Genomic DNA, 24,431 nt, shown 5'->3' with positions numbered 1-24,431 from the left:
GTCACGCAGCGGGGGGTCAGCGGGGAAAGGGGTCCGGGGGGAAACAAGGGGCGCGGTCCGGCTGCGAAATGAGTCCGGGGGGGAAGCGCGCACCGCGAAACAAGGACCCGCCGCCGTCGTGGTCCCACTGCCCCCGGGGGGGGGGAAGAACGAGGGCACCCCCCCGCAGCCCCCACCCCAAATAAAAGACACGGGGACACCGAGTTCCGGTGGGAAACCTTTATTTCGCTGGAAAAGCCGGGGGGGGGAGCCCGGGGGGGGAGGGCGATGAGGGAGGTGGCAGCTACGAGGAGACCGGGAGGGGGGGGCTGGGGAGCAGCAGAACCCCCGGGGGGGTCGGGGGGGGGCAGTCGAGACGTGGGAACCTCCGTACAAAAAGGTGGGGGGACGGGGAGGGGAACGCTGGCGGGGTGGGGGGCGCAGGCTCTGTTCCAACGCCGCCCGACCTGGAAGAAAGCAGAGAGAAGTCAGGGGGGGCTGCGCCAGGACCACGGGCCCGGGGACGCTGCCAGCAGGGGGGGGGTGGAGCGGTGACGGTGACGGGGATCCCAGAGAGGGGGGCAAGCGGCCCCTTCCCCGCAGCGGCCGGGGCGCGGGAGCCCCCCCTTTTCCCGCGACGCGGTGCGAGACCGGCGGCGGCGGCGGCGGCAGCCCGGGGCTCCTCTGACCTGACGCGGCGGCGGCCGCGGGGCTCCGGGGGGGGGCTCTCAGGGCCGCGGCGAGTCCTCGCGCGCGGGTGGCCCAGGGCCGCTTCCTCGGCGGGGGGATTTTCCTGCCGGGCTCCTTCCGCCTTGGGGGGTCACCTCCTGGGAGACGAAGGCCCGTTACAACCGGCCAGCGCCGCGCCCGGGAGGGACCGGTGCCGGCGGAGACGCGCGTCCGTGCCCGATGGCAAGCGCCGGGGCCACGGCGCCTCTCCCCGGCCACGCTCCGGGACCAGCCCCGCGGGCGGCGTGCGCTCGCCCCGCTCTCCCCGCGCCCCCTCGGGACACGCGGCTGCACCCCCCGCCGCGCCAAACTCCCCGCGCCCGCCGGCGGGCTCGGGGTGAGGGGGCTTTGATGGCGGAAAGGCCGCGCCGGGGCGGCCCCCACCGCCTCCTGCCGCCGTACGGCGCTCACCTCGGCTCAAAAGGCAGAGTACCGCGCCCTGTCCGCGTACGGGTCGCGCTCGAACCGCTGCATGTCGTAGAGGGAGGCCCGAGCGACCGACGAGACCGGCGACAGCTGACTACGATCGTAAGTGTACGCCTCTCCGACGGTGGTGGCCGCGGCTGCCGTGCGGCGCAGGGGGCTTCTATCCCGGGTGTAATAGGTGGAGGAGGCCGCCGCCGCCGCGGCGGTGGCGGCGGCGGCGACCGCGGCGGCCGCGCCCGGGGTGGGCAGCAGAGCTCTATCGTAGGGGTCTAGGGTGGTGGGGATGCGACTGGCCATGGCTGTGGTGGCGGCCATGGCCGTGGACTGGACCTGGGAGTACTGGGCGTACTGGGAGTACTGGGCCATGGTCTGCTCTGCATAGGCGTCGTATGCAGAGGCCGTCGCATAGGACCTGACGCGGTAGCGCTTGTAGTAGTCGGCCATCCCGCTGTACGCGTCATCGTAATACATGGTCTCCCCATAGCCCGCGGTGTAGGGAGTGCGCACGGCTCCGTACTGCTCGTTATAGGCCTCGGTAAAGTCAGCCACTTGCCCCGGGCGATCTACCGGACACTCTTTAGACCAGTGCCCTTCCTTCCCGCACCGGTAGCAGCCGCTCTTGTCTCCCATCCCGGGCGCGGTCCTGAGCCGACTCGTGGACAACTGCACGCGCATCCGCTTGCCTTTAAGAAACAGACGCAAAAGGGAGGCTATAATTAACGGCGGGCACACGGGGAAGCACCAACAGCCACCGGGGACTCTCCTCCTCCTCCTCCTCCTTCTCCTCCTCCTCCTGTGCCGAGCCCCGCAGGGACGAGGCCGAAGCGACCCAGCATACGCAGGTGCGGAGCCGGCTCAGAGCCTCACGACACCGCAGCGCCCCAGGGACGGACGGGACCTGCGGTATTTTTAATTCTTATTTTCCCCTTTTTCTGCCCATTTCCAGCCCGCTGGCAAAACGGAGAGGCACAAACCCGCTCTCCCACGGGAGCAGGGCCCCGGCTGTGGCACAACCACGAGGCAGCGCAAGCACCGCGCTCAAGCTCGACGCGTGACCGCAACGAGATGCAGCCGTGGCGCCACCAGTACTGGGAAGCGTTGGAGAGCAGGGGGACAACATCCCCAGGGCAAAGGGATGCCCTGCCCAGGCGGTAACACGCATGGCACAGCTTCTTGGCGCTTTATTCAACCCGAACCTGTGGGTGCCAACCCCGGCGGGGTTCTCCTGGGCCCCTGTGCACGGGGCCAGCACCGAATCTATCGCACGCCGGGGAAAAAAGGCAACAAAACCCCCTTGTTTTGGGCTCAGGGGTGAAGGCAGCGGCCACGCTGCTCACATCTGCCACGTCTACGTGTCGCGGTCCTGAACTGGGGAGGGGGCACCGCCTGGGTTCCCCCCGCTCCCCGATGGGGCTGCGCACGGGCACCCCATTGGGAGGACCCCGAGAGAGTCCTGCAGGATGCGGCCCCGCGCCCGCAGGAGCTCCCCCCACAGCGCGGAACCGGCAGGAAAGAGCCGAGGACCCCCCCGGCCGGGCGGCCCCGCACCTCCTCTCCTACCTGACCGTCTGCCTCGGGCTCAGCCCGGCGCTACCTACTCCCAGCCAAGGGCCGCGGCCCCGGCCCGCGCGTCACCTTGGAACTCGGTGTTATCCAGCCCGCGGATGGCCTCCACCGCGTCCTCCGCCCGCTCCATGTGCACGAAGGCATAGTCCTTGACGATGTCGCACTCGATGACGGGGCCGTACTCCTCGAACTTGGCCCGCAGCTCCAGGTTGGTGCACGTGGGGCTGATGTTGCCCACGTGCAGCTTGGTGGAGGCCTTGCTCTTGTTCTTGCTGGCCTCCACGTTGATGCAGACGCCGTGCAGCTTGTGGTGGTGCAGGTTGCGGATGGCGTCCTCGGCCGCCGTCTTGTCCTCGATGTGCACGAAGCCGTAGTTCTTGATGATGTCGCACTCCAGCACCTTCCCGTACTGCTCGAACAGCGAGCGGATCTCCTGCTCCGTCGCCTCCCGTGGCAAGTTCCCGATGAACAGCTTCACCATCTCGGCGGCCTGCACCGGAGAGAAAAAAAAAACAAGAAGGAGTCAGTTGGGACAGGACCAGGGGGACAGGAGGAGCTCCCACCCCCAGCTCGCTCCCCTCACGGCCTCCCCTATACCTCCATTCCCCACTGTTCCTCCCCACGCCCCTATATTCCAACCCCCCATCCCCAAATTCTCACCTATTTCCCTCCCACCTCCCCCCCGTGGCCTCCCCCGTTCCCTCCCATCACCCCATCCCCCTCTGTGACCCCCCCGTACCCCCATATTCCCCCCCGCCATTCGCCCCACCCCCAAATTCTCCCTTGCTTCCCTCCCATCCCCCCCCTTTTCCCTCCATGACCCCCCGCGGCCTCCCCCGTTCTCCCCGACCCCCCCAATCCCCCTCCGTGCCCCCCCTCCCCTCCCATTGTCCCCCCCGTAACCCCCCCCAGCCCCCCTTCCCTCCCCTCCCCCCCCCCGGTCTCTCCCCGCCCCCCCCCGCCGCCCTCACAGGGCCCGGATCGGGCCCGGCCTCGCCCCCAGCCCCCCCCCCGATCCCCCCTCGGGACCCCCAGGCCCGGCCCCGGCCGCTCCACGCACCCCCGGGCCCCCCCCGCGCTCACCGCGGCCCCGCGCTGCCTCTCGCCGGGTCGGTGACGGCGACAAAATGGCGGCGGCGCCCGCTCCGCCCCCCCCGCACCTCCCGCCCGCCTCGCCCCGCCCCCGGAGCCCGCCGATTGGCTTCGGGCCGCAAGGGGCGCGGCGCGATTGGCTGAGCGCGGTGACGTCACCGCCCAGCTCGCCCGCCCGCCCACTGGCCAATGGCGAGGGAGGGAGGGGAGGGGAAAGAGAGGGGGCGTTTCCGGTCACGTGGGGAAACGCAGCCAATCGGGGAGCGGCGTGGGGGCGTGGCCTGGAGGCCCGGCGGAGCCCGGCGGGGTCGGAGCGGCGGAGCGGGGCCGGGGCAGGCAGCGAGCGGCGGGACCGGAACCGGAACCGGAACCCGGCCCGGGCCCACGGGGCCCGCCCCGCCGGTACCGCGACCGCAGGGCCCGGGCGGCCGCGCCGGGCCTGGCCCCGCCCACCGCTGGCCCCGCCCCCATTCGCCCCGCCCTTTCGTTGGCCCCGCCCCTCGAGGCCGGGTCCCGCCCCCGCGCGTTGACCCCGCCCCCGTGCCCTCTCCCTCCCTCCTTGGCCCCTCCCCTCCCGGCTAGGCCCCTCCCCTCCCCGTTAGACCCCGCCCCCTCCCTATTAGGCTCCTCCCTTCTCTATTAGGCCCCTCCCCTCCTGTTTAGGCTCCTCCCCTCCCTTTTCAGCCCCTCCCCTCCCAGTTAGGCTCCTCCCATCCCAGTTAGGCTCCTCCCATCCCCATTAGGCCCCTCCCACTCAGGCCCCTCCCTTCCCTATTAGGCCCCGCCCCTCCCAGTCAGGCCTCTCCCCTCCCAGTTAGGCCCCACCCCTGGGCCTGCTCTGCCCCCAGCCCTCCCGGACCCCCCAGCCCCCCTCAATCCCCCCGGGGCCCCCCCAGCCCCCCGCTTCCCGTGCCCCCGCGGGGGCCATGTCGGACTCGGTGCTGCTCCTGCGCCGGGTGCGTGAGCGCAGCGGCGAGGCGGCGGCGGCGGCGGCATCCGGGGGGGCCTCCTCGTCCCCCGGCCCCGCCCCGCGGCGCAAGCGCGGCCGCCGCCGCCGCTTCTACCCCGAGCACCGCGTGTACCGGGCGCGCAGCTCCTTCCTGGACCTGAGCGAGGAGCAGGTGCTGCGGCGCTACCGCCTCGACAAGGCCGCCATCGCCGGGCTGTGCCGCGAGCTGGGCGCCGACCTGGAGAGCCTGACGGGGCGCAGCCACGCGCTGCCGGTGGCCGTCAAGGTGACGTCGGCGCTCACCTTCCTGGCGTCGGGCTCCTTCCAGACGGCCACGCGCGACTCCACCGGCATCAGCCAGTCGGCCATGTCCAACTGCCTGGCGCAGTTCCTGGAGGCGCTGCAGCGGCGGGCGGCGCGCTACATCGCCTTCCCCGCGCCCGGCCGCCCCGCGCCGCCCGCGGGCACCGGCGCCTTCCCCGGCGTGCTGGGGCTGCTGGGCAGCATGCACGTGGCGCTGCGGGCGCCGTCGGAGAACGAGGTGGCCTTCCGCAACGCCCGCAACTTCCACTCCATGAACATGCAGGTGGTGTGCGACGCCGCCGGCGCCATCACCAACGTGGTGGCCAAGTTCCCCGGCTCCTGCCCCAACGCCGCCGTGCTGGAGAATTCGGCGCTGGCGCGGCTGCTCGAGGGGGCGCGGCCCGAGGGAGCCTGGCTGCTGGGTGAGGGGGGGGACGGGGAGGACGGGGGGGGCTTGGGGGGGGCGGAGGGGGGATTTGGGGGAGGTTTGGGGGATTGGGGGAGGTTTGGGGGATTGGGGGAGAGTTGGGGGTTTGGGGGAGAGTTGGGGGATTGGGGGAGAGTTGGGGGATTGGGGGAGAGTTGGGGGTTTGGGGGAGAGTTGGGGGATTGGGGGAGAGTTGGGGGATTGGGGGAGAGTTGGGGGTTTGGGGGAGAGTTGGGGGTTTGGGGGAGAGTTGGGGGTTTGGGGAGATTTTGGGGATGGGGGAGATTTGGGGCGAGTTGGGGGTTTGGGGAGATTGGGGGGGGTTGTGGATATTTGGGGGGTTTTGTCGGACTAGGGGATTTTGGAGAGACTCGTTGGGGGGTATTGGGGGATTTGGGGGGACTTTGGGGTGTGGGGAAGACTTGGGAAGTTTTGGGGAGACTTGGGAGTTTGGGAAGATTTGGGGGGTTTGGGAAATTTGGGGGTTTGGGGAGATTTGGGGGTTTTGGGGATATTTGGGGGTTTTGGGATATTTGGGGGTTTGGGGAGATGTGGGGGTTTTGGGGAGATTTGGGGGTTTGGGGAGATGTGGGGGTTTTGGGGAGATGTGGGGGTTTTGGGGACACTTGGGAGTTTGGGAAGATTTGGGAGGGTTTGGGATATTTGGGGGTTTTGGGAGATTTGGGGGGTTTGGGAGATTTGGGGGTTTTGGGGACACTTGGGGACATGTGGACGCCACGAGGGGACACGAGGGAGCCACGCGAGGGGCTGCGGGGCGGCGCGAGGGCGACGAGGCGCCGTCCCCTCCCCGCAGGCGACCGCAGCTACCCGCTGAAGACGTGGCTGATGACGCCCATCCTCTTCCCGTGCGGCGCGGCGGAGGAGCGCTACAACGCGCTGCACCACCAGGCGCTGGCCGCCCTGCGCCAGACCCGCGCCCTCCTCAAGCGCCGCTTCCGCTGCCTGGACGCGGCGGGCGGCTGCCTGCAGTACGCCCCGCAGAAGGTCTGCCAGATCTTCCTGGCCTGCTGCGTCCTCCACAACATCGCCCTGCGCCGCCGCATGCCCCTCGAGCCCCCCGAGGGCCCCGAGCCCGACCCCGAGCCCGAGCTGCCGCTGCAGGCGCCCCACGTGCAGATCTCCAGCGAGGCCCGGGCCGTGCGCGCCCGCATCGTGCAGCAGGTGAAGGACAGCATGGGCTGAGCCCCCCCCACCCGCCCCGGGGACCAGACCGCCCGGATTTAGGGCCCGGCAGCGGGGGGACGCGGTGCATGCGGCGTCCCCGGGCGGGTGCGGGGGGTCCCCGTCCGTCCCCCGGCCCCGAGGGCTCAGCACACGGGGAGCCGGCGCCCTTCCACGCCACCGACCGGGGATTTGGGGTGAATAAATGTATTTTCCAGCAGCGCCTGCTCCGCGGGGCGGGGATCGTGGCACCGCTCCCCTGTTCTCACGTCCCATCTGTGCCCCCCGGGGACGTTTCGGGGCCCCCATGCCGCAGCATCGCCCCCAGAGCGCCGGCGCGGCGGCCCTGCTGCAGCCTGTAGAGCATCTCCACCCCGTCCCGGCGCATCTTCTCCTCGTAGGGGCGTCCCCGCAGCGTCACCACGTCCCCGAATTCCTCCCGCAGGCGCCTCAGGGCGGCGCGGAGCGGCCCCTCGCAGCGCGCCACGGCGGCACGCAGCCGCCCGCGGGCCCGCGCCTCGCCGGCACGCGCCGCGAAGGCCTTGGGGGCCCTGCGGAAGAAGCGGTTGGGGTCGGAGGCGCGCGCCTCCAGCCCCTCCAGCCACGCCAGGAGCTGCTCCCGCTGCTGGATGAGGTTGGCGGCCTCCTCCCACAGCTCCAGCGCCGCCGGCAGCCGCGCCAGGGCCGCACCGCCGGCGTATTTGGTGGCCGTGGCCAGCTGCTCGCGGCCGGGGACGAGCAGCGCGGCCCAGAGCTGGCGGAGGCGCCGCTGAAGCTGCTGCAGCGCCGCCGGTGTCACCGCCGTCACCGCTGCCGGCTGCCGCGGCTCCGCCGTCGCCCGTGGGGCCTTCACCGGCTCCTCCTCCTCCTCTTCCTCACCGCCACCGAGGTTGAAGATGGCGTGGAGGAAGTCAGAGCCGGTGCCCGCGAGGTACCGCAGGTAGTCCTGCAGCAGCGAGGCGCTTTGGGGCTCCCGCCGCCGCGCCGCCGGGGCGCTGCGTGCCGCGGCGCGGGTCCAATGGTGACCCCCGGGGCCGAGCTCGGTGTCGTCGGCAGCCGGCTCCACCAGGGGCTCGTGCTCGAAGCGCAGCCGCTCGCCGGGCAGCGCCGCCGCCAGCCGCTCGTAGAGCGCCCGCAGCTCCCCGCCGCGCACGGCCTCGGCCTCGGCCTCCGCCGCGACCTCCGCGGGCCCGGGGCACAGCGGCGGCTGCACCCGCAGCCCCACCGCGCTCTCCGCCAGCTCCGGCCGCCGCAGGAGGCTGACGCCGAGGGCCGGGATTGGCGCGGGGGGGGGCCCCGGCCGCTGCGTTTGGTGGCCCCGCAGCCACCGCAGCCGTGCGGCGTCCCGGGGGCGGCGGGTGAGCGCCGCCAGCAGCGGTGGCAGCTGGTGCCTGTCGCTCGCCACCCTCTGCGTCAGCCGGTGCAGATCCAGCGCCGCGGCGGTGGCGCGGGGGGGGGCAGCGGGGGTCGGCAGCGCCGGCAGGGAGCGGGGCCGCGGCGGCGGCGGGACCCCCGGCTTCTCCACCCGGTGCCGTTGCTCCGTCCACGCCGGCAGCGAGCGGGCTCTGGGCGCCGCGGCGGTGCCGGGATGGGGGTCGGTGGCCGGGGGTGGCGGGCGGGGGGCGCGGGGCGCCCTGGGGGGCAGCCGGGCGAGGGGCAGCAGGCAGGGGACGGCGCGGAGGTCGGCGCCGGCGATGGCTCGCAGCTCCCGCAGGTCGGCCGCCAGCTTCTCCTCGAGCACGGGGGCGGCGAGGCTGCGCCGGGGCGGCGGGGGCTCCATCGCTCCGGGCCTGCGGCAGCGGGGGAGAGCCCCCCCAAATCGGCCTGGGACCCCCAAGTCAGCCTGGGATCCCCCAAAACGTCCCGGAGCCCCCCAGATCATCTTGGAACTCCCCCCATATTTTTCTGGACCCTCCCCCTAACATCATGACCCCCCCCCCAAACAGCGTAGATCACCTCCAAATCGTCCTGGTACCCCCAAAACAGCCTGGGACCCCCCCAAATCGTCCTGGACCTCCCCCCAAATCTTTCTGGAGCCCCCCAAGATGTCCTGGACCCCCCCCAATCGTCCTGAGACCCCCAAAACGTCCTGGACACTCCCCCCAAATTGTTCTGGGACCCCCAAATCGTCCCGGAACCCTCCAAAACGGCCTCGGACCCCACCCAATCTTTCCGGACCCCCTTAAAAAATGCGTGGACTCCCCCAAATCATCCTGGGACCCCCAAATCGTCCTGGGACCCCCCCAAAACTGCTCTCACCCCCCCCCCCAAGCACCCCCAGATCCCCCCCCCGGTAACGGGGATCCCCAACCCTGCACGTACTCGGCTTCAGCAGCCCCCCAGGGCCCCCCTCGAGCCCCCTTCGGCCCCTCACAAATCCCCGGGGGCTCCCCGCGGCCTACAGCGGCCCCCAGAAGCCTGCGGCGGCCCCCGTTTCCATGGCAACGGCGCGCCGGAAGTGGCTTCTGGTCCGTCGCCCTCACGGGTCCGGCCCCCGCCGCGGGCGCCGCCGCTTTGGTTCCGCGGCGCCGGGACCGAGCCCGCGGCCATGGCGGTGCCGGGGCCCCGCGGGCCCAGCTGCAGGGTGAGGGCGCGGGGCGGGGGGGGGGGGGTAACGGGGGGCCGGGGGGGCAGGGCCCAGCTCCGGGGGGTGCTGGGACCGTGCGTGGGGCGTTTCTGGGGTGCGGGGGCCCAGCTGTGGGGTTTTGGGGTGCAGGGCCCCAGCTGTGCGATTTTTGGGGCGAATAACGCCAGCTATGGGATTTTGGGGCTGCAGGGCCCCAGCTTCGGGATTTATGGGGTGAAGAGCCCAAGCCATGGGATTTTTGGTGTGTAGGGTCCCAGTTTTAGGGTTTGGGGAGTGCAGGGCCCCAGCTGTGCGACTTTTGGGGCGAATAACGTCAGCTATGGGATTTTTGGGGTGCAGGGCCCCAGCTATGGGATTTTTGGGGTGCAGGGCCCCAGCTTTGGGATTTCGAGGGTTCAGATCCCCAGCTTTGGGATTTTGGGGGTAGAGGGCTGCAGCCATGGGATTATGGGGGTCCAAGTCCGCAGCTGTGGGATTTTGGGGGTGCAGGGCCCCAACTTTTTAGAGGGCTATAGGGTTTTTTAGAGTGAATAACCCCAGCGATAGGATTTGGGGGCTGTAGGTGCCCGGTTATGGGATTATAGGGGCGCAGCGCCCCACAGACAGAACATTTGGGGTGCAGCACCCCGGGTGTGGCAGCTTTTGGGGTGCCACCACCACGTAGCGGGGCGTGCGGTGCCGACCCCGTGTCCCCTCTTGTCCCCAGCTGGAGTTCACCGTGCAGATGAGCTGCGAGAGCTGCGCCGAGGCCGTGCGGGAGGCGCTGCGGGGAGCCCCAGGTGAGCCCCGCACCCCCACAACCCCCCCCCCTCCGCCGCCGCCACCGCCACCGGTGTCCCCCCGGCGTCACCGCGCGTCCCCGCAGGCGTGCGGCTGCTGGAGCTGCGCCTGGAGGCGCAGACGGTGCTGGTGGAGGCCGAGCTGGCGGCCGAGCGTGTGCGGGAGCTGCTGGAAGCCTCGGGGCGCCGCGCGGTGCTGAAAGGCATGGGGGGCGCCGAGGACGGTGAGTACAAACCGGGCTGGGGGGCCCCAAATTGGGCCGGGGGGGGGGCCAAACTGGGCCGGGGGGGGACCCAAACTGGGCCGGGGGTGCCAACGTGTGTCCCCGTAGCCAGCCTGGGCGCGGCGGTGGCCGCTCTGTCCGGCCCCGGCGGGGTGCGGGGCCTGGTGCGGTTCCTGCAGGTGTCCCCGCAGCGGTGCCTGGTGGACGGGGCCATCGACGGGCTGCAGCCGGGCCCCCACGGGCTGCACGTGCACGAGTTCGGGGACTTGTCCCGCTCCTGCGACAGGTGAGGGGACGGGGACGTCCCGACGGGGATGGGGACGTCCCGACGGGGAACGGGGGCACCCCAACGGGGAATGGGGAGTGGGGACACCCTGATGGGGAATGGGGACCCCAACGGGGAATGGGGACACCCCAACAGGGGATTGGGACGCCCTGATGGGGAACGGGGGCCCCAACGGGGGACGGGGATGCCCCAACGGGGGACAGGGACACCCTGATGGGGAACGGGGACACCTCTGTGGGGAACGGGAACACCGATGGGGAATGGGGATGCCCTGAGGGGAACAGGGACACCCCAGCAGGGGACAGGGACACCCCAATGGGGAAAGGAGACACCCCAATGGGAACTGGGACCCCAATGGGGAATGGGGGCACCCCAAGAGAGAACAGGGACACCCTAATAGGGGAGGGGGACACCCTAATGGGGGATGGGGACACCCCAACGGGGAACGGGGACACCCCAACGGGGAACGGGGACACCCCGACCTCACCCCACGTCCCCCCACAGCTGCGGGGACCATTTCAACCCTGACGGGGAGTGCCACGGGGGACCCGAGGACGAGCACCGGGTGAGCCTGCAGGACCCCCTGGGACCGGTGGATGGGGGGGGGAGCTTTGGGGTCTCCCCTGACGCCCCCCACGCTGCCCTGTAGCACGCTGGGGACCTGGGGAACGTCTGGGCGGACGCCGACGGCCGGGCCGCCTTCCGCATGGAGGACTCGCGCCTGAAGGTGAGGCCGTGGGGGGGTCGGGGGGGGGGGGGCCACCCTGCGCCCCAAACCCCCGGGGGGGTCCCGAGCCCCCGCTCCGTGTGCCCCCCAGGTCTGGGACATCATCGGGCGCTCGGTGGTGGTGGACGCGGGCGAGGACGACCTGGGCCGCGGCTCCCACCCGCTGTCACGGGTGACGGGGAACTCGGGGCCGAGGTGAGCGGTGGGGGGCTCAAAAAAGGGGCTTGGGGGCGGGGGGGGAGGGGGACGAAGCCCCCCCCTCACGCCCCGTGCCCCCCAGGCTGGCCTGCGGCGTGGTGGCGCGGGCGGCCGGGCTCTTCCAGAACCCCAAGCGCGTCTGCAGCTGCGACGGCCTCACGCTGTGGGACGAGCGGGACCGAGCCGCCGCCGGGCCGCCCCCGGCCCCCGCCCCGCACCTGTAGGGGCAGCGAGGAACCGGGGGGGTTTACGTGAGAAACGGGAGCGTGGGTTTGCGTGAAAATGTATAATTATGCCGTCTGAGGAGAAACCGAGCGCGAATTTGTAGGATAAAGTGTGATTATGGGATCTGAGGGGAAACCAGAGCGCAAATTTCTATGGTACAGTTGTATGATCTGAGGGAAAAACGGAGCGCAAATTTGTCTAAAAAATGTGATTATACGGTCTGAGGGAAAACCAGTGCAAATTTGTATTAAAAAAGTATAATTACACAGTATGAGGGGAAACCAAGGGTGAATTTATAGAGTAAAGCATAAATATACGATCCGGGGGGAAATTGAGTGTAAATTTATATGATAAAGTATAAATATATGATCTGAGGAGAAACCACGACAAAAATTTATATAGAAAAATGTAAGATCTGAGGGGAAACCGAGTGTGAATTTACATGATAAAGTGTAGTTGTACGATCTGAGGGGAAACTGAGTGAAAACTTATATGATAAAGTATAAATACACAGTCTGAGGGGAAACTGAGTGAAAATTTATATGATAAAGTATAATTTTGCAATCTGAGGAGAATCCGGAGTGCAAATTTATATGAAAAAATACAAGTATACAGTCTGAGGAGAAACCAGAGTGCAAAGTTCTGCGATGAAGTGTAATTGTAGGATCTGAGGGGAAACTGGAGTGCAAATTTATATTAAAAAAATATAATTATAGGATCTGGGAAGAAAGTGGAGTGAAAATTTATATAATAAAGTGTAATTGTAGGATCTGAGGGGAAACTGGAGTGTAAATTTATATGAAAAAATACAAATATACGATCTGGGGAGGAACCAGAATGCATATTTTTCTAATAAAGTATAATGATATAATCTGAGGAGAAACCAGAGTGCAAATGCATATAATAACGTGTAAATATTTTTAAAAAATAAAGATGTTTGTGATGACGTGCTCTTTCCGCCCCGCAGCCTCCTCGGGCCCCCTCAGAACCGGCCCCGCGGCCCCTTTAAGAGTGGGCGTGGCCTGGCGCGGCTTCGCCCTCCCGCGGCCGCCCGGACCGTTAGGCTCCGCGCTCACTGGGGGGGGGGGGGGGGGCTGTTGCTAGGCAACTCCCGAGGGCAGAGGCGGGAGCTGCGGTCGCGCACGCGCGGTGAGGTGGGCGGGAAGGCGGCGCGCATGCGCAGTGCGCGTTCGCCTCTCCCCCTCAGCTCTGAGGTGCGGCCGCCATTTTGTGAGGCCGCCGCGCTCCCGCTTCCCGCTACCCTCCGCCGCCGCCGCCGCCATGCGTCCCGGCATAAAGCTCTTCGTGGGCAACGTGCCCGAGGAGGCGACGGCGGAGGAGCTGAGCGAGCTGTTCGCCGGCGTCGCCGGGCCTGTGCTCGGCATCGCCCTCATGAAGCAGTTCGCCTTCGTGCACCTCCGCGACGAGGCGGCGGCGGCCCGCGCCATCGCGCAGCTCAACGGCCACCAGCTGCACGGCCGCCGCATCGTGGTGGAGCCCTCGCGGCCGCGGCCCACCAACACCTGCAAGATCTTTGTCGGCAACGTCTCGGCCGCCTGCACCAGCGGCGAGCTCCGCTCGCTCTTCCAGCAGTACGGCACCGTCGTCGAGTGCGACGTGGTCAAAGGTACCGGACCCGCCGCCGCTCCCGGGGCCGCTCCCGGGGGCCGCTCCCCTCGCCCTCAGCACGGCGTCGGCCTCCCCCTGCCCCTCCGCTGGGGGCCCCTCTCGCTCCGGCCCCGGCCTGGTGCAGCGCCAGCGACCGTCCCCGGAGCCGCTCCGTCGCCGGTTGTGGCCGGGGCTGCGCCGTTTTCCGACCGGCGCCTTGCGGTTTCTTCCCCCCCCCCCCCTTCCCCGGCCCGATCTGGCGGCGCCCCCGGGCTGCGAGCCCTCCGCCCCCCGGTACCCCCCCACCACCGCACGGGGCTCTCCCCCAGCCTTGCTGCAGGGCGCCGGGGTTCATCCTCCCCCTTCCCCTGGGACGGGGACACAAAGGGATGGCCCGGAGCTATGCGTGCTCCTGGAATTTCTCCCCGTTAAGGGCTGGGAGGTATTTTCCTCCCCCTCCACCACAGCTTTCTTTGCCCAAATCTATTTCGGCCCGGATGCGGAGGCTGCTTTATAGCCAGTTCTGAAGTTTGGTGGCACGTGGAATGCAAGTTTCTGAGGGGCTGCCCTGGCTCGGGGCCCCTGCACGCCGTTAATTCGGGGGTGCAGCATCAAGGGGGGGTGGGAATTACCTCGCGCCGAGGTCTCTCCATGTCCCCCCTCGCTTGAGAAGGTGCCGGCCGGGGCTGCCCCACGTGGCTCGGCCCCGTCGCGCCCCGCGGCAGGGTGATGCTGTTGCCTCTGCTCTCTCTCGTCCCAGGTCACAGCCCCACCAGGACGCCCCTGCCCCGTCGGAGAACGGCGCCGAACCCACGCCAAATGTTTCTGGCGTCCCCGTGGCTGATTTGCGGGGGTCTTTGCGGCAGCCCCCAAAGGGGGTGGGCTGCCGGGGTGGGTTTGGGGCTTTCCAGGGACCTCCAGGGGCATTTCTAGCACCTCTACAGCAGCGTTTGGAAGCGTATGCAGTGCTTGAGTGCTTCCTGCTGCTGGAAGGAGCCTGGGAGGGGTGGGATCGTGGTGTGGAGCCGGGGGAGCGAGCGGGGGGAGGCTGGGCACGGTAACGCACGCGTTTACCATGTTTTAGCTGGACCTTGAGGCGTTGTTATGGCGTTTGCCCGGCCCTAGCGCTGCGTTTGGTGAGCGGTACCTCCGAGCACGCCGAGACCTTCGGGGGGGCTGCCCTGAGGCTTTCCCCCCGGTGCTGCAGGTGGAAGGGGGTCCTTGGGGGGTGTCACCGCTGCGCCTCCGGCCTGCGACCGCAGTGGTTTCCTGGCTGGTCTGCGGCGATGCTGCGGGGTTGGGTGCTTGTCACCATGGGTCACCACCACGGAGGCACCGCAGCGAGCGCCCCGTGCCACGTGCCAGCCTCCCAGAGCTGCTGTGACGTGGGGATCGAGCCCCCCCACACCTCCTGAGCCCCCGCAGTGGGGTCCAGACCCTAAAACCACTCCCTGACGTGCTGCAGGTGGCCGTCAGGCCTGGCTCCAGCCTGCTGGTGTCACCGTGCCGCTACCGGTCTCTGCTGCTTCTAACGCTTCTCTCGGCTCTCACCTCCTGTCCGGCGCCTCCGCTTTCGGTTAATGATTCACCTTCCTGCGCTGCTTGTTTGCTCAGCTCCTCGCTGCCATGCCCCCGGCCTCCGGACGCCTCTAACGCCTCGCCGGAACGCGCTCCCCGCGGGCCTCGCTCCCTTCTGGAGCGGAGCCGCTTGGTGCTGCGGCCCTTTGCCCCGGCGGCGCTCGCCGGTCCTCTCCTCTCCCCGCTCTCTCCTTTCACTTGCCGCTGAGAGGCCTCATGCGGGCCGAGGACCGGCGCGGAGAAGTCCCTGGGGGGCTTTGAATGCGGCGAGGGGCCGCGCACCGCAGAACGCGGTGGCCTGCGGCAGGGCACGCTGTGACGGGGCAAGGGAAGGAAGAAAACGGTGGCAAGAGGAGCAGAAAGCGGGGCCTGGCAGCTCCGCTGGGCTCGCAGCGCTAATTACAGGGGTGGGAGCGCACCGGGGCCGACCCGAGCTGTCAGCGGCCCGCTGATACTGGTGGCAGGGGGAAAGCAGGGCCCGGGGCGGGCAAAGCCCCGCTTTAACCCGAACTTGCTCCAAGCCTCGGGCCGGAGGCTGTGGTTTCTCGTTCCCCACAGTCGGGTGGTGGCTCAGGGTGCCAGGAGGACGCGCTCGCTCCGCTCGAGCCCGGGGCCAAGTGGGGAGGTTTCGGCGCGAGCGGGGCCGCCGCTGCTGTCGCTGGTTAGCCGGGCCGCAGCTCGGCGGGCTGCGCATAGGGTGGAGCGGGGCCGCGCGCCTCGTTAAGCGTTCGATCCTGTAACGAAATGTCTTTTCTTCCCCACTGATAACCCTCTGTCTGCTGCTTTATCAGACTATGCATTTGTTCACATGGAGAACGAAGCAGATGCAAAAGTTGCCATCGAAAATCTTAATGGGAAGGAGGTGAAAGGAAGAAGAGTCAATGTGGAGCTCTCGACCAATGTGCAGAAAAAGGGCATGGGCCCGGCCGTGCAGGCCGGCGTCGTGGTGGACAAGAACAAGCGGATAGGCCTGGAGTACAGGGAGAAGTTCCAGCCCAAGATCGAGGGCTTCGAGCAGCGGAGGGTCGCGGACGCCGCCTTCCCCTCGGCCGCCGCCGGCTACGCCGCCGCCTCCTCCTCCTCCCTGTACGATTACCAGCAGCGCTTCGGCACCGGCGCCGCCAGCAAGTACGACGGCTTCGACCCGCAGCCGCGGCCCTCCTCCCCCGCCTACTTCGGGCGGGACCGCAGCCCCCTCCGGCGCTCCCCGACCAGAGCCGGCAGCTACTCGGCGGTGACGCTCCCCATGACGGCGCAGCCGGCCGCCTACCGCGCCCAGCCCTCGGCCTCGCTGGGGGCCACCTACCGCGCCCAGCCCTCGGCCTCGCTGGGCATGGCCTACCGCCCGCAGCCCACCACGGGCCAGGCGGCCGCGTACCGCGCCCAGCCCTCGGCCTCGCTGGGCGGCGCCTACCGCTCCCAGGCCGCCGCCGTCTCCCTGGGCGCCTCGGGCGCGCAGCCCGGCGCCAACTCCCTGGCCTCCTACGGCGCGCAGCCCGCCGCCTCCTACGGCGCGCAGCCCGCCGCTTCCCAGCTCTCCGGCTACAGCGTCCAGTCCACGGCCCTGGCCTCCTCCTACGGGGCGCAGGCCGCCTCCGGCTACTCGGCCGCCTACGGCGCCCAGGCTGCCGCCGCCTACGGCACCCAGCCTGCCGCCGGCCCCACGGTTTCCTACGGCGCCCAGGCCGTGGCCACGCACGTAGCCTCCTATGGCGTGCAGGCCGCCGCCGGCCACGCCGCCTCCTACGGCGCGCAGCCCATAGACGGCCACGCCGCCTCCTACGGCGCCCAGGCCGGCGCCGTGCTCTCGGTCTCCTACAGCGCCCAGGCCGTGGCCGCGCACGCCACATCCTACGGCGCCCAGCCCATGGCCAGCCACGCCGCCTACGGCGCGCAGCCGGTGGCCGGCCACTCGGCCTCCTACGGCGCGCAGCCGGTGGCCGCGCTCTCGGCCTCCTACGGCGCCCAGCCCGCTGCCGGCCACTCGGCCTCCTACGGCGCCCAGCCCGCCGCCAACCTGCCCGCCTCCTACGGCAGCCAGTCCGCCGCCGCGCTCTCCGCCACCTACGGCGCCCCGGCGGGCTCCTCGCTGGCCGCCTCCTACGGCAGCCAGGCTGCCGCCTCCTACAAGGCGCAGGCCTCCGCCCCGCTGACGGCGGCCTACCGAGCCCAGGCCTCCAACTCGATGGCGGCCTCCTACCCGGCGCAGCAGGCCTCCTCCGCGTCGCTGGCGGCCGCCTACAGAGCCCAGCCGGGCAGCGCCTACGACGGGCCGAGCCAGCTGGGGCAGCAGGCGGCCTCCTACTTGGGCCTGTCGCAGGCCACCGCCGTCGCACCGCCCTACGAGCGCACCCGCCTCTCACCGCCTCGCAGCGCCGGCTATGACGATCCGTACAAAAAGTCCTCCGCTCTGGCAAAAAGGTACGCAGCTGGGCCAGGGGCGGCGGCTGGCGCGTAGCGTGCGGCGCCTCTCGTCCCCACGCAGCGCGGGGGCCGGCGCCTCCCTGCCTCGGCGAGCTCGGCCCCGGCGCGCCGCGGAGCTAACACCCAGGAGCGCGTGGCGCCGGAGGGGTGGGAGCGCAGCGCGGGCGCCGCACACCCCGCGTAACCCCCTCCCCTTGCTTCTCTGCGACTGGCCGGGGCCGGGGGTGGGCGCGGGCGGGTTCTCGCCCCTCTCCCGGGCCGCGCTGGACACCCGGGGGCCGCTCTCGGTGTCCGCGTGCGCCGGGCCGTCCGCCTGTGCCATTGCGCCGGGAGGTGGCTGCGTCGCTCTGTGCCGGGCGTCGCCTCAGGAAGGCGGCGGGTTCACCAAGCGCTCGTTTGCCCCCCGAAATCCGGGGGAATCGGCTTCGCTTGTTCACCGGGGAGGCCGCGACGGCGAAGCTTCGCCCGCCTCGATTCGGGCGGCGGCGAGCCACGGCGGGTGGTCCCTGCGCCGCGCCCGCCGCTGCGCCAGGATTCGGGGCGCCCTCTCGGCAGAGACCCGCTCTCGCCTCCTGCGCCCCGGTGCTTTATTCACGCCATCTCTCTTCTCTCGACCAGGTACAATTCAGACCGCCGTTTGTCTGACCTCTCAGATTACCGCCGCTTAGCGGACTCGCCGCTCGCGTACCGCCGCTCGCCGACAAAGTCCCCGATGGATTACCGCCGCCTTCCGGAAGCGCACGCCGATTACGCCCGCTACTCGGGCGGCTACGGCGATTACCTGCCCCCGGCCCGCGTGCACTCGGGCTACCAGCGCCGCCTCTAGGGCTGGCGGGCGTGCGGCGTTCCCTCGGGACGCCTCCCGGTAGCGCCGCCGGGTCGCTCCCTCCCCTCCGCGCCGTCTCCGGTGTCACCAGCGGCGCAGCGCTCTCCGTCGCACCCAGCGTGGTTCGCCTGCTCCCGGCCGTTAGCCCCGGGCAGGGACGGTTATTTTTAGCTGCCCTTTTTTTTTTTTTTCTTCCTCCCTTCCTTTTATTTTTTTCCCCTCTCCTCTCCCGTTTTTAGAAGGTTTTGGACTCACGGTTTGAAAACCCGTTGCTCTGTGCCGGGAGGAGCGCGAGGCGGCCGCGCAGCCCCTCCGCCGTTCCCTGCGCCGGCCGTAGCGTCGTGGCGCCGTCTCGCTTGCGCTCTCGGCGATCCCCTCGCCGCCCGGGCGCGTTTTGGAACCGGAGCGATCGGTGCCGCCGAGCGAGGGGCGGGCGCTCTTTCGGATCCCCGTCCCCGTTTTTTCTTCCCCCCCCCCCGCCTTTTGAAAGCGTTCCGTTTCAGCCCGGGCACAGCGCTGGGCTCGACGCAGCAGCGCCGAGTGACGTTTTGTACGACTGTAAATAAAAAGCTGGGCTGTTTTCCGTTTAGAAACCCTTGTCCTCTGTATTTCTTTCCCCAGCCCGGCCGTTCGGGGACCCCTCGCGGCGGGGTCAGGCCGCGTCCCGCTGCACTCCCTGTCCCCGCTAGAGGCAAACCGGCGGGTTTGGGGCCGCAGCGTCGGCCGCGCGCGGTTGTTGCACACGTCTCTGCCCAGAGCTGCTCTGTTTTGGGGGGGGGCGGCAGCGGATTTCTGGAAGAAATCATAAATTTCTGCAAGCAGAGGGAGTAGGGACGCCCCCGGGGACAGGGTGCCACGTCAGGGCGGTGGCCTCCCCCGGGGGACGGTCCCCTCGGGCGGTGTTCTGGTCTTTCAGGGTGTCCCCACTCGTGTTTAACTGCGGCGCTCGCAGGTTTTCTCCCCGGCCAGCGTTTTGTTTTCCTCTCGGCGTTCACTACGTGAAATTTGGTCGGCTCCTTCCCCGGCGACGCTTCGGTTTTATCGGAGTAGCTCTCGAATGTAATCGGCTCGCTCAGCCCAGGGCGAGCGTCGCTGGTCCCTCCGTGCGGCTGAGCGGCTCGCTTGGGCCACGCCGGGCTCTTCCTCGCTGCTGGAACCATCATTAAAGCTTGTAAAAGCGTTTGCTGTCCCTTGTCTTCTTGTTCGGGGAGCGGCGGGGCGGCGGCGGGGCGCCGGTGGCCCCCTCGCCGCTTGCGTCGGGCCTGTCGGAGGGCTGGGACCCCCCCGCGCACACCGAGGTCACGGAGTCAGCGCTGGCTCGGGGTGAAAACACAGCCTGAGGAAAGAAAAGCGGCCCCGGCCCGCTGCTGGAACGGCAAATGAAGGGGATCGTTAACCGGCGCCGTGCGTGACGGGGGCCTAACGCTTCTCCCCCTCGTTTTCCAGGACGCGGCGTCAGCGAGAGGGAGGCTCCCGGAGACCGCAGCGACGGCCGCGTTCAAATAAAGCAGCAGAAACGCGGCCGGAGATGCAGAGCGCTCGAGTTGCTGGTAAAAAAAAAAAACGTAGCCGAGTGCCAGCGTTGCTTTGAGAAGCGGGAATTAGGAGTCGGCTCGGTAGAGAAGGAGAGGAGAAGGCACCGCGAGCTGTAGGTGATCGGGCGGAGGCCGTTAGCTGGAGGAGGCAGAGAGAGGAAATCTGGAAACGCACCCCGAGGAGCAGGCGAGAGCTGCTGCTTGCTTCAGGACGCCAAAAAACCACAACCAGGAGCCCAGGGCCAAGGCGAGGGGCCCGGACAGCGGCTGTGACCCAGGCGAGCGTTTAATTAATTAACATCGTTACTTAAGGAGCCAGGGAGGGGAGCAGGGGTTGGAGCTGGCGAGCACAAGGGGCGGCAGCCAGGCAGGGGGTGCGTGGGGGGGCTCTGTGGGGCCCACCCTGCTGACAGCAGGGATTAACGAGCCAGCCCCAGGGGGGGTCGGGGGTTAATTAGCCAGCCCCGGGGGGGTCGGGGGTTAATTAGCCCAGCATTGGGATTAGGGGGGTGCTGCCATCGAGGGGAGGCACGGCGGGGAGGCCGCAGAGAGAGGCCCAGCCTCTCCTGCCCTTTCTGGGGCCAATGTCGGTGGTGAGCCCAGGGGGAGCGTGGCCGGAGAAAAGCCCCCTGGGACTCAGAGGGGGAAGCGCCCGCACGCCAGACACACGCCCGGGTTTGTTAAAAGAGTTTATTTCACTGGAAAGGAGGCTAAAGGCCGAGGGGGGGGCGGCGGGTTGTGCCCCATGCCGGTGGCGTGACCCGGGGGCTCGACTCAGCGGTTCAGACTCGGCTACGTCATTTAGTATTACAAAGTTAAGACTGATTCTCTTTAAAAAATAAGCACGTTAAAAAAGAAAAAAAAAAAAACAGAAAAACGGAAAAAAAAAGCTACAGCCCAGGCTGCGAGGGAGGGGGGGGGAGCAGCTCCACGCACGCCTCGAGGGAGCAGGGAAGCAAAGCTCGCGCTACGGCTACGCTCGCGCTAAACCTGAGCCTAGACCAGCTAGGGGCGGCCGGGCTGGAGGGCAGCACGGGGGGGCCAAGGAGCTAATTCAAAGCAAATCCTGAAAAATCGAATGTACGGAGGGGGCGGGGAGGGGGTTAAGCTACTCCTGACTACGCTACGAAGAAGCTTGAGCGTCCGTTAGGGACCGGTTCGTTAGCTGACGCGGGCGTGCCTGGAAGCGCAGCACCGTCTGACGCGCGCGGCGCAGATTTCACGTGCGACGGGACCCCGACGTCCAGCCGCAAATATCTTACCTGAAAGAGAAAAGCACAGGTCAGCGCCCGCCTCGCAGCCGGGGCCGTGCCGAGCCCTGCGCGGCGGCAGCGGCGGCGCCAGCGCCCTCCTGAAAGCAACCGGAGTCCAGACGTGAGCCGAGCTCGCTCGGCGGGGACGGCACCGGCCTCACCCGTCGGGACGGTGCCGGGCTCGGCTCTGCCCTTGCCACGGCAGCGGGGGAAAGGCAGCGGGAGGCTCCCGCGAGAGGCGGCTGGAGCAGGGCACGGTTTTACCGGGAGCCGAGCGGGGAGAGGAGTCTCCCCTCACCGGGTGCCCGGGCAGCACGGGGTGGGGGGGGGGATTTCGGGTCCCGCTCCCCGCGCCCAGGAGCACCGCTCGTTGCGGCAAGGCTCCGGAGGGTGCTGCGGCAACGCGCCGGCACCCGTCACGGTGGCTTACAGAGCCAGCATCCGGGCTTTAACGTCCAGAAAGGGCCCGGCTCGGGTCCTTTTTGCTTAACCCTGACCCGTTTACTCAAGCCCGGCTCTACCCCAGCTGCGGGCAGGAGGCAGGGCGCAGATGCCCGGCCAGCGGCGTCGGGGACTAGCGGAGCCCGTGTTCCGAGCCGCCGGGGACCCCACGCAGCCCCGGAGGCAGCACCGGCTGTAAGGACAAGCACCACGGAGCAGCCCTGCGAACACGCTCACCTCGGCTCAAAAGGCAGAGTACCGCGCCCTGTCCGCGTACGGGTCGCGCCCGAAGCGCTGCATGTCGTAGAGGGAGGCCCGAGCGACCGACGAGACCGGCGACAGCTGACTACGATCGTAAGTGTACGCCTCTCCGACGGTGGTGGCCGCGGCTGCCGTGCGGCGCAGGGGGCTTCTATCCCGGGTGTAATAGGTGGAGGAGGCCGCCGCCGCCGCGGCGGTGGCGGCGGCGGCGACCGCGGCGGCCGCGCCCGGGGTGGGCAGCAGAGCTCTATCGTAGGGGTCTAGGGTGGTGGGGATGCGACTGGCCATGGCTGTGGTGGCGGCCATGGCCGTGGACTGGACCTGGGAGTACTGGGCGTACTGGGAGTACTGGGCCATGGTCTGCTCTGCATAGGCGTCGTATGCAGAGGCCGTCGCATAGGACCTGACGCGGTAGCGCTTGTAGTAGTCGGCCATCCCGCTGTACGCGTCATCGTAATACATGGTCTCCCCATAGCCCGCGGTGTAGGGAGTGCGCACGGCTCCGTACTGCTCGTTATAGGCCTCGGTAAAGTCAGCCACTTGCCCCGGGCGATCTACCGGACACTCTTTAGACCAGTGCCCTTCCTTCCCGCACCGGTAGCAGCCGCTCTTGTCTCCCATCCCGGGCGCGGTCCTGAGCCGACTCGTGGACAACTGCACGCGCATCCGCTTGCCTTTAAGAAACAGACGCAAAAGGGAGGCTATAATTCAGGCCGCACCAAGAGGTTCGTTACAGAAACATGCACAGTACAACAGAGCAGGACAGAACCAGCCAGAGCCCCCCCCGAGCCACCTCGCACCGACGGCGCCTCGTTCCATTCCACACCAGAAACCGCGCCGCGAGCGGGAGAGCCCCCGGGGCCGCCGAGCCCCCGGCCTCCGCCGCCCGTCCCGCTCTGCGTCGACGAGCTCGAGGAGCAGCCGCGTCCTGGGGCGCGGCAGACCGACTTACCGGGAAGGTGCCACCGGGGACGGGGACGGTGCCGCAACGACGCTGGCGAGACAGAGCGCTCGGTGGCTCGGAGACGCGGCTCGGCCGCCCGAATTAGGCTGGGAGGGGTTCGGGGTGCAGGTCGGGGCCAGCTGCACCGAGCAAGCCGCCAGCGACCTTGCCGTCCGGCCAAAGTCACATAAAAAACAGCTTTCTGCCCCAAACCAGCGTGCCGTCCTGCTCCGGTGATTACACAGCAGCCCGGCGCTGTCACCACCGGCCCTGGAGCTTCGCCGTGCCCCAGAGCACGCAGGGCCACGGCTGCGGCCGCGGACCCTGCCGTGCCAGATGGCAGCACCGACCGCGGCGGCAGCGAGGGGACGAGCACCCTCTGAAAGGGGAGGCGGCCGCGGGCCTGTGACGAGCCCCTGGGGATGACGCCGGATCCTGCGCAGGCCGCGCCGCTTCGCTTTCGGACTGCGAGTGCCGGCAGCGCCGGAACCACGTGGGCTTGGGCCAGGACACCCACACGGTGCCCCCAGCCCTAGCGTGGGGAGCAGGGGGCAGCCGAGGGCCACGTCTACGAGCGGGGGGACGGGCGATACTACGCGGCCCTGGCTGAAGACGAGTTCTGTGGGCACCCAAAACGGAGGCTTCGCCCAGACCCCAGTAGGGATGGGCAGGACCGAACCAGCCCCACCGTGCGGGCGAGCCCCGGGACGGGACGGCGGTGGATCGGGATGAAGCGCCGGACGCGTCCCCGACGCCCTGCTGGGTTTGGACCCAGCCTGACGGGGATGCGCTCGCTTTCGGCGATGAAGAAAGTGGCCCAGCGCCGCGGCGGTGCCTCTGCCCGCCCTCTTACCGGGCTGGCCGGCAGCCCCTCCGTGCTGCACAGGCGGCACCGGCAGCGTTGGACCAGAGCCAGGGTTTCGCCATCGGGCTCCTCAGCCGCGTTGGGTTGGTCAGAGATGGCTCCCCGTGCCCGCAGCCCACCCGAAACGCCCCAGGCCCTACGGGGTCGCTGCCGTGAGGGCCTGACCCTTGGGAAAGAAACGGGCATGCCACGTTACACAGCACAGGCAGAGCTGGAATGCAAACGAAAACCCCAAAACACATCTTTCCGTGCTTAATTCAAGGGGAGAGAGCCGCGGTGATGCCCGGAGACGTCCGATGCCCTACAGAGGGCTCTTGGACCGCGGCTGAGAGGTTTGGGGCGCTCAGAGCAGCCTCACCCCCACCGCAAGCCCGAGGCTGGGCTCGGTCTCGCCAAGCGGAGGCCGCGACGCCACCGGCACCATCCGCACGTCTCCAGCTCCGACGGCCGGGCTCTAAAAGATGTCAACGCCCGCGCTGGAAGGGGACCCGCGATCCCTCCGCAGAGCCCGCCGGCAGCCCGCCCGTCCCGGTCCCCGTCCCACCTTGGAACTCGGCGTTGTCCAGCCCGCGGATGGCCTCCACCGCGTCCTCCGCCCGCTCCATGTGCACGAAGGCATAGTCCTTGACGATGTCGCACTCGATGACGGGGCCGTACTCCTCGAACTTGGCCCGCAGCTCCAGGTTGGTGCAGGTGGGGCTGATGTTGCCCACGTGCAGCTTGGTGGAGGCCTTGCTCTTGTTCTTGCTGGCCTCCACGTTGATGCAGACGCCGTGCAGCTTGTGGTGGTGCAGGTTGCGGATGGCGTCCTCGGCCGCCGTGCGGTCCTCGATGTGCACGAAGCCGTAGTTCTTGACGATGTCGCACTCCAGCACCTTGCCGTACTGCTCGAACAGCGAGCGGATCTCCTGCTCCGTCGCCTCCCGCGGCAGGTTCCCGATGAACAGCTTCACCATGGCGCCGGCCTGCAGCGGGCAGCGGGCTCAGCACCCCCGGGACCCCCCCACCCCCCCCCCCC

At 68.9% G+C, this 24,431-nt stretch overlaps 6 protein-coding genes across 7 annotated transcripts; 3 read left to right on the top strand and 3 right to left on the bottom strand.

Annotated features, from left to right (window-relative positions):
- Nucleotides 1-204: 204 nt before the first annotated feature.
- On the bottom strand, nt 205-24,183 carry LOC136788864 (RNA-binding protein 4B-like). 2 transcript variants are annotated; one of them, XM_066987585.1, is made up of 4 exons: nt 23,958-24,183; nt 2,770-3,190; nt 1,120-1,817; nt 205-446 (listed from the first exon to the last, which is right to left on the bottom strand). In XM_066987585.1, the coding sequence occupies exons 1-3, from the start codon at nt 24,030-24,032 to the stop codon at nt 1,126-1,128; spliced, it is 1,188 nt and encodes a 395-aa protein (XP_066843686.1). In that variant the 5' UTR covers nt 24,033-24,183; the 3' UTR covers nt 205-446; nt 1,120-1,125. The 2 variants fall into 2 exon arrangements, with proteins under 2 accessions (XP_066843686.1, XP_066843688.1); XM_066987587.1 differs by lacking the exon at nt 205-446 and adding an exon at nt 667-806.
- On the top strand, nt 4,014-6,873 carry LOC136788865 (putative nuclease HARBI1). Its single transcript, XM_066987588.1, has 2 exons — nt 4,014-5,466; nt 6,286-6,873. Exons 1-2 carry the CDS (start codon nt 4,719-4,721, stop codon nt 6,672-6,674), a joined length of 1,137 nt encoding a protein of 378 aa, XP_066843689.1. The 5' UTR covers nt 4,014-4,718; the 3' UTR covers nt 6,675-6,873.
- LOC136788863 (coiled-coil domain-containing protein 87-like) lies at nt 6,919-9,199 on the bottom strand. The gene is made up of 2 exons (XM_066987584.1): nt 8,976-9,199; nt 6,919-8,443 (listed from the first exon to the last, which is right to left on the bottom strand). The coding sequence occupies exon 2, from the start codon at nt 8,431-8,433 to the stop codon at nt 6,919-6,921; it is 1,515 nt and encodes a 504-aa protein (XP_066843685.1). The 5' UTR covers nt 8,434-8,443; nt 8,976-9,199.
- On the top strand, nt 9,099-12,625 carry LOC136788866 (copper chaperone for superoxide dismutase-like). Its single transcript, XM_066987589.1, has 8 exons — nt 9,099-9,237; nt 9,947-10,019; nt 10,106-10,243; nt 10,352-10,529; nt 11,034-11,094; nt 11,179-11,256; nt 11,348-11,451; nt 11,537-12,625. Exons 1-8 carry the CDS (start codon nt 9,202-9,204, stop codon nt 11,676-11,678), a joined length of 810 nt encoding a protein of 269 aa, XP_066843690.1. The 5' UTR covers nt 9,099-9,201; the 3' UTR covers nt 11,679-12,625.
- On the top strand, nt 12,790-19,295 carry LOC136788862 (RNA-binding protein 14-like). The gene is given in 4 exon segments (XM_066987583.1): nt 12,790-12,941; nt 12,943-13,306; nt 15,657-17,286; nt 17,908-19,295. Coding segments are annotated over 4 exon segments (2,289 nt in total). The 5' UTR covers nt 12,790-12,854; the 3' UTR covers nt 18,116-19,295.
- On the bottom strand, nt 20,327-22,279 carry LOC136788867 (RNA-binding protein 4-like). Its single transcript, XM_066987590.1, has 2 exons — nt 21,582-22,279; nt 20,327-20,912 (listed from the first exon to the last, which is right to left on the bottom strand). The coding sequence occupies exon 1, from the start codon at nt 22,269-22,271 to the stop codon at nt 21,588-21,590; it is 684 nt and encodes a 227-aa protein (XP_066843691.1). The 5' UTR covers nt 22,272-22,279; the 3' UTR covers nt 20,327-20,912; nt 21,582-21,587.
- Nucleotides 24,184-24,431: the final 248 nt, after the last annotated feature.

The sequence above is a fragment of the Anser cygnoides genome, chromosome W (genome assembly GCF_040182565.1).
Source record: "Anser cygnoides isolate HZ-2024a breed goose chromosome W, Taihu_goose_T2T_genome, whole genome shotgun sequence".
Taxonomy (NCBI): Eukaryota; Metazoa; Chordata; class Aves; order Anseriformes; family Anatidae; genus Anser; species Anser cygnoides.
The sequence above is the reverse complement of the archived record's forward strand: the minus strand, read 5'-3'. Positions and strand labels throughout refer to the sequence as shown.